This window comes from Nematolebias whitei, chromosome 20, assembly GCF_014905685.2.
Source record: "Nematolebias whitei isolate Nwh7 chromosome 20, NemWhi1, whole genome shotgun sequence".
Taxonomy (NCBI): domain Eukaryota; kingdom Metazoa; phylum Chordata; class Actinopteri; order Cyprinodontiformes; family Rivulidae; genus Nematolebias; species Nematolebias whitei.
Window position 1 is genome coordinate 4,334,659 of NC_056517.1, and position 8,306 is coordinate 4,342,964.

General features: G+C 42.8%; 1 protein-coding gene across 1 annotated transcript; it reads right to left on the reverse strand.

Annotated features, from left to right (window-relative positions):
• Positions 1 to 6,019: 6,019 nt before the first annotated feature.
• rnf152 (ring finger protein 152) lies at positions 6,020 to 7,186 on the reverse strand. The gene has a single exon (XM_037693831.1). The coding sequence runs from the start codon at positions 7,148 to 7,150 to the stop codon at positions 6,500 to 6,502; it is 651 nt and encodes a 216-aa protein (XP_037549759.1). The 5' UTR covers positions 7,151 to 7,186; the 3' UTR covers positions 6,020 to 6,499.
• Between the last annotated feature and the right edge of the window lie 1,120 nt (positions 7,187 to 8,306).

Sequence of the window (8,306 nt, forward strand, 5' to 3'; positions counted from 1 at the left end):
TCCTCATTCCTGGCTCCCTTCCAGCTTCCCTCAGTGCAGTGGACTTCTACAACATAAGCCTCTCCAGCATCTTAGACCACCATGCTCCTGTCAGGGAGAGGACAGTTGCCTTTTCACGCTCAGCTCCCTGGTTTACCTCAGAGCTGAGAAAAATTAAGGCAGCTGGTCGAGTACTAGAGAGACGTTTCTTGGCTTCTGGTCTGCTAGTTCACAAGCTAGCTTATATGGAGCATCGTAAGATGTATGCTAGGTCTCTCAAAGATGCTCAATCTTTATTGTACTCATCTATAATCTCTAATAACCCTGGTAACTCCAAAATACTTTTTTCAACCCTCACTCACCTCCTTCAACCACGAACAACATCACTCAATGACCCCACTAATGATCTTTGTAACAACTTTATCTCCTTTTTCCAAAACAAGATCCAAAAAAATCTGATCAGCCATCACCATTTCACCCCCTGCCCTCTCTCCAGCTGCAAATATACAGCCTGGGAACCCTCCCCCCTTCTGTTCTTTCCCAGAGGTCTGTGTGAAGGAAGTTGAAGCCACTGTCATGGCTATGAAACCCTCCACATGTGCTCTTGATCCCTTCCCAACAGCCCTAGTCAAGGCTAATATTGCCTTTCTCAGTCCTCTTATCACCACCATAGTTAATCAATCCCTTCAATATGGTCATATCCCCCCTGCCCTGAAATCAGCCATAATTAAACCACTTCTCAAAAAACCTACCCTTGATCCTCATGACTTGGCAAACTACAGACTCATTTCCAACCTTCCCTTCATCGCTAAAGTTTTGGAGAAATTAGTCTCAGTTCATCTACAAGAACATCTACATGACAATAGGATACTGGACAAATTTCAATCAGGTTTCCGTACTGCTCATGGCACTGAAACAGCTCTGATCCGGGTCACAAATGACCTGTTGATCAATGCTGACCGTGGTTCCTCTTCTCTCCTTATTCTTCTTGATCTTTCGGCTGCCTTTTACACGGTGGATCATTACATCCTACTCCACCGTTTACAGCATTTTGCAGGGCTCACTGGCACTGCCCTGGAGTGGTTCTGATCATACCTGACGGACAGAACAGAGTTTGTCTCCATTGGGCATGCCAAGTCATTGAGCCATCCTGTTTCTTGTGGTGTGCCCCAGGGATCAGTCCTGGGACCCCTTCTTTTCAACTTGTACATGGTACCACTTGGGTGTATTATCAGCAGCTACGGGGGCCCCTTTCCATTGCTATGCTGATGATACTCAGCTGTATCTTAAGCTGGGTAGCAATGCGTCTGAGACCCCATCTACATCATCTTCTGCTTCTCCATTTTCTCCACTTTCTTCTCTTTCCACACTCACAGCTTGTCTGGAGGAGATAAAGGCATGGATGCAGCAACATTTCCTTCACCTTAACAGTTCAAAAACAGAAGCAATTCAAATTGGTACTTCACACCAAATTCAACAACAAAAAATCCTCAGTATCTCTTTCCAATACAGTTACCAATCTTGGTGTTATTTTTGATTCACAACTCACCTTTGAAAGCCATATAAGGCATATATGTAAAACTTCTTTTTTTCATCTTCGAAATATTGCAAAGCTTTGGTCTACACATCTTCGAAATATTGCAAAGCTTTGGTCTACACTGTCCTTCACCGATACAGAAAAGCTCGTCCATGCCTTTGTCTCCTCCAGACGGGACTACTGCAATGCACTTCTCATTGGGATTCCTGGCAAGAACATACAGAAACTACAGTATGTCCAGAACAGCGCTGCCAGGGTCCTGATGAGAGTGCGTAAGCATGAGCACACCACCCCTGTACTCCGTTCTCTTCACTGACTTCCTGTTTCTGCCCGGATCGCTTACAAAATTTATCTGCTCACCTTCCAATGCTTGTACGGTAATGCACCATCTTATTTAAAAGAACTTCTCACCCCTCATTGTCCTTCACGCACTCTCCGCTCTTCCAACGTTCATCTTCTTCTCACTCCCAGGTCTCGGTCCCGCACAACAGGAGACCGGGCTTTCTCCTGCGCTGCCCCTCGGCTGTGGAACGCCCTGCCTTCATATCTGAGGGCTCCACAGACCGTGACATGTTTTAAAAAGGGTCTTAAAACCTTTCTTTTTACCCAGTTTTTTAATTGATTGCACTGTACTTTTTTTTTTTAATTCACCCATAGTTCTTATTTGAGTTTTTTATCTGCATTTTGTGCATTTTAATTTTTTTTTTTTTTTTTTTTATGTGTTCATTCTGAGGCGTTATCCTCCTGGTTGTTTTGCTCTCGGTTGCTTTTATGGTTGCTTTTATCCTGCTGCTATCTGATGTTCACTCTTTGTAGCACTTTGAGATTCACTGTGAATGTAAAGTGCATTATAAATAAAAGTTATTAATATTATTATTATTTAATTTTCCTATGGGATTAATAAATTATTTTTGAATTGAATTGAATTAACTAAGCTACTATGTCTGACCATATTTTCTTAATTTCTGCAGGTGTGTGCTGCTCTGAACACACAGCATTTACAGCTTTGTGCTGTTTTGGTGGTGATCCAGAGCACCATCCAGATCCTGGGATATTTTAAGGATTGTCTGTCTACGCACATGAAGCTACTGTGTGAGTGACCCTAGGGTCTTGGTGGAGGTCTCCGAGTACTTCTAGTTGTAACTGTTTTATGCAGAAATATTGTTGACTGCACCCACCTGTAGTGTGTATGTGCAGTTTCAGACCTCTTTGGGGGGTACCCAAAAAACCTCCACTCTGAGAGAATGAGGGCTGTTGCTGTGTACACGAACAGCCAAACAGTGGCAGAAAAGCTGCAGTTTCACTCAAAAACTGTGTTATGTAAACAGGGTCTTAGAGCACCTGCACACAGTTTTGCCTTTTTTTTCTTTTTGCATGAATAATTTTGGATGTGGTTCACATTATAATTTAAACGTGACCTCCATCAGTCTCCTGTGAGAATCCTCTATGGCCTTCATGGAACTTGAACGTGTAGAAGACATAATGTCACACACAGCATGCTGTGTTTAAGGAATAAAAGATGAATGCTACACATGTTAGGGCAGCACGGTGGCGCAACTGGTAGAGCTGCTGCCTCTAAGCGAGAAGGTTGCTGGTTCAAATCCCGGTCCAGGGGCCTTTCTGGGTGGAGTTTGCATGTTCTCTCCGTGCATGCGTGGGTTTTCTCCGGGTACTCCAGTTTCCTCCCACAGACCAAAAACATGCATGTTAGGCTGATTGGTAACTCTAAATTGTCCCTAGGTGTGAGTGAGAGAGAGTGAATGGTTGTTTGTCTCGTTTGTCTCGATGTGTCCCTGTGATGGACTGGAGACCCGTCCAGGGTGTCCCCTGCCCCTCGCACAGTGATTGCTGGACATGGGCACCGGCGACCCCTGTGACCCAAAATGGAAGAAGTGGGTAAAAGATGATGGATGGATGCTACACATGTTAGCATGTGTGTATTCTGAAGGTGTTGCGCAATCAGAACCGATTCTATTATTATCTGACATGAGCGTTTGACCCAGTGTTTGTATTTGATCTTACCTCTTCTCAGCTACTCTGATGCAGCATTGTATTTATGGAACAAGAGCGACATACTGAAAGTAGAAACAAATTCAAGTATTGATCTCATCACATTAGTATTGATACACCTGACATGACTGTTGGTATCATATGTTGCTGTAGATCCAGAGTCACCCAGGACAGGACAAATTAAAAGAAGTCAGTGATATGCTGATGTCCCCTTTTGCTGAGGGATTTGAATCACAGATGCTTGTAAGATGAGTGTTTTTCTGGTCTGGAATTAAACAGGGAATGTTAGTGAACCTTAATGTTTTTTGGTACAATATAAGTGGGTAGGAGTCATACTGTGTATAAGAACAGAGATGGACTTTTCTTTTTGATTGTCTGAGGCGGCACAGAGCGACAGATCCTGGCAAGTGGAAGAGTCAACTTTATTCACGACCAGGAACAATGGTGGAACCAGCAAGTGGCCACCAGTGGTCTTAACCAATTACACTTCACTCTTCAGCCACCCAAACATTTGAGGAAACTATACTTTTAGGCAATATTTAAACATAGAAAGCATAGTTTAAATTATGACATGGCAACCCAAATTTCAAAAGGAAAGTTTTTTACACCTAGATGTAACCACAAAATAAAATGGAAGTTGGTACCTCACTTGCTTTTTAAGTCACATCATGCACACATGGAGGGAGGGTATTTCAAAACCCCCACTTTCTCTCCACTATGGGGGACAAAAATACGAAGCAACTGGACTTTTCTTCTGTAGCTAAAGATAAGTGGATTTTCAAGGTTTAAACAGCATGATGTTGGTATCAATAATGTCAATCCTTGGGATAGAGCCACATACCCCTGCCTCACTGATGTACAAGTCAGATAAAATGCAACATGACGAGTCAGGCTAAGGTCACTTTGAAAAACATCAAATATGTATGATTTTACCAGCAACGTTGTGTCATATAAAAAAGAGCCGGTTCGTATTAGAAAAAACGTTGGTTACGTACTGTAACCCCAGATTCTATGAATATAGGCGTAGCCCTTTAAGCGTCGGGCCTCACTGGCTCCTAAATGGCTGAAGAAAAAGCTATTTTGGGAGCCGATTTCCCGCTCTTAACGTAATTTATACGGACCGGGTGGGCCCACACAGCAGGTGGGCGTGGACTAATTTTTTTTCAGTGCTTATGCTCTGCATAACGGGATAAACCATCAGCGACAGCCTTAAAGGGCGAAGCCTATATGAAATAGAACTGGATTTGTCAAATTCAGACTGCGTTGTAATCTGTGCTTTTTGTGATTTTAGTTCCTCGTTTAACTCCTGTTGACTTTTGTTTTGACCGTTGGGTTCGGTTTTGTTTGTTCAGTTCTTGTGTTCATTGTATGTCCAATATTAGAGTTTTAATTGGAATATTCTGGTTTAGATCCCATTTTGTTTATCAGTTTTTCGAGTGCCATATTCCATTTACCCCCAGTAACCTCCTCAGTGTTCCCAACCAGGTGATTCCACTTTCACTCCAGCTTGTTCTTTAAACCACAACTCGTCACCGCCTCACTGTCTGGACTCCCAGTCAGATGTCTCATTCCAGTCTAGCTCCTCTCGTGTTTCCCTGTGTTTCCTGAGTTGTTCCCTCCTGTTTTATGCAAGTTTGTTTTTCTTGCCTCAAATAGTCACAGTTTGATTTCATGGCTTGCAACATTCTCACATATTAGTTTAGGGGAATTAAATTGAGAAGGAGTCCCAACGAGTTCAAGATGCCCCCAGACAACTCTGGGATTGTTCAGAGAGTAAATTTGCTGTGCAAATTTTTCAGATATGTTCATTATTTCTGTGACACAATGCAAAATTTGGGCTTCTATTAACTGAAGTAACTAGAAACTGAATATTTCAAATGGGAACTGTGACCCAGCAGGACTGAAACAGTTGCACCTTTTCATTGACACATTTCAGTTTCTGTGACGAAAAGACAAGTTTGTGCTGTTTTTTAGGAATTATTGCGTTGCACCAGCCATTCCTATTGAAGGAGTCACAGATTTAGCTATTTAATCTGAGTGTTTGTCTTTATAAATAAATACAAGATAAAGATTATTTTTATTTTACCAAAAAATGGTTTTGACAGCTTAAGAACAATGGTTGTTGTGTGAACTCCAAAACATATACATAACAGAAAAACACATCAAGAACATACATTTGTGAGGTTGGAACGCACATTTTTATGAATTAAATGTTTTTTTTTTTTTTTCAAAATTCACTTCAAGTCCTCAGCAGATTGTTTCAGCACTACCGCGTACTTTTACTACGCTAAAGCAATTCAGTACTACGTGTGTGCAGGTCAACCGTACTACTGTACATACTGGTATGGTTGAACATTACATTTCACTTATAGTCATTTCAACAAGCTCTTTGACTAAGAAACTTAAATTAAAGTCAATTTTGTTCCACAAAATAACATTCTCAGTAATGTGTATATCCTGCAGAGTTAACGTCTTCAAAATCTGAATACTGGAGTTCGGAGCTGCCAGAGCAGCTGAAGACACAACGCTCTGAGCTGAACACTATGATAACAGATGAACTTCTACTAACCACAGATTAAACATCGTCAGACTAGTTCATACGTGAACACAATCAGCTGTTCAAAGACCTATCTGAAGTGATGATCATAGATATCTTTCAGTGAACATAAAGAACATTGAGGGGTGGGAGTTCTCAGGGCCAGCAGAGTTCTGTTGGATGGGAAGGAAGTGAAAACTCAAAATCAGGTTTACATTTAAATTCCAGTCCCCAAAATAAGAAATAGAGACACACAATGGCAGATCACTTTGCAGATCTGTTTTTGCCCTCTTTGTCATTATTCGAGTCATTTTGCTTGGCTCTGTTGTTCCTGAAATGCCCATAATGTGAGTTTAGTCCCTTCTCCTCAGAAGACTCCATCTCAGAGGAGAAGCTGGGCCAACTGGTGGAGTCCACGAGATTTAGAACAGCGTCCTTCAGCCGCAAGAAATGACAGTGAATCGTTTGGAGATGCAGGACATGTTGTGTAGCACAATTCCCAGAAGGAAGAGCAGCACACATGCCACCAAAATTACTGTGCACACACCAGACCACGTAGAACCCTTTCCTCCGCCCACCGGACCAGTAATCCTCCTCTCCCCTTCACCTCCATCCAGCCCCACACCCTCCAGACCCACAGCCAGACCCAGAGGCTGCTGCTCGGGCATGGTCACCACGGTCACCCCTTTTTGCTGGCCCCCAGGCAGGAAGCGACATCCCAGATCCCCGGGCAGACCAAGTGCCCGCTCCTTAGTGACAGACAGGGGCAGCATGTAGCAGCCATTACTGGGGAGGCGGATGAAGACGGGTGTGTGTTCAGAGGCATGAGGAATGGCGATGACTGTGATGATATCCGGGTCATCCGGGAGCTGAGAGACAGAAAAGCCAGGAGGAAGTCTGGTGACATTGCGGCACCAGGGACATCGGATCTCCTTTTGGGTGCTGCGCATTTGAGTCAAACACACCGAGCAACACGTGTGTCGGCAATCCAGGAGTTTAGGCCGCCGCCGGGGGCTGTAGTAGTTAAAGCAAATCTGGCACTCAAGAATTGAATCCTGGGAAAGTGTATCCATATTAGACAGGTACATTAACTGTCGGGTTATAGCAACTCAAACAGACAAAAGAAAATAAAATCTAGTTGTGGATCTTCGTGTGCAGTGAAGAAAAGTAATGTTGGCCCTGGGATTTAGATCGGTCCACACCTTCACTGAGATATCACATCTGTTTGATGGTGGCACAACTCATCTGCAACAGAAGAAATAAAAGTTTAAAAATAAATGAAAGCACATATTTCACAACTTAAGATATTTTCCTCACAGTTTTGAAAAACACCTTTGTTCGTGAAGAAAATGGATCATTCCTACAATTGTTAAAATACTCATACTTGTTAGTGACAACAGCATAGCATAACATGTTAATATAGAAAATAAGTAACTTGGGATTATTTAAAATCCCCTTTGTGGATGTTTATGGTGCGCATGTTGTGATGTCATTACCTCCCCCAAATCCAAAGGTAGACCAAAATCTGAGTAAAAAGCTTCATGTTCTAAAATGAAAATTTTAACTTCATTAGGTGAAAAAGAGTCCAGGCAGGATGGAGTGGGTGGAGAAAAGTTTCAGGAGTGATTTGCAACAAAATGGTGAAAAAGTCTAAAGGTCAAAGGAAAAGTTTACAAGACAGTGGTGAGACCAGCTGTGTTGTTTGATCTGGAGACTGAGGCACTGGCAAAAAGACCGGAGAAAGAACTGGAAGTGGCAGAAATGAAGATGTTCAGGTTAAAGTGCATTAAAGCTGATGTTAATGGTAAAAACAACACAGCTGAATTTCCAGGTGAAATGTTGCTTTTTTTGTACGTTATTCGTCTTTAAACAGGGGCCATAGACAACGGTGCAAATACAGCCCAGATGTAAAGGTTGTTATTAAGTGCTCTGGATTCGAGCGACAGTAATGTTTTTGAATCCGGGGGAGGCTTTACCGCAGTCCCCCACTCTGGTCAACAACTGCCGCCACTAATGTAGCGCTAAGGTAACGTGCAACACTGAGGTGTCTCCCTCTCCTCCCTGCGCCCCACCAGCAAAAAAAATAACCGAAGAGACGAGCGTCCTGCCAAGCCAAGTGAAACACTGCAAGCTGTGTGGTGAGTTGTATGTAACCAGGAAAACCCAGTGGAGTTTTACTGGTTTGAGTATTCTCCTATTACCAGTAATCAAGTGTTCATGAAGAAATAGAAACAGCACGGGGTG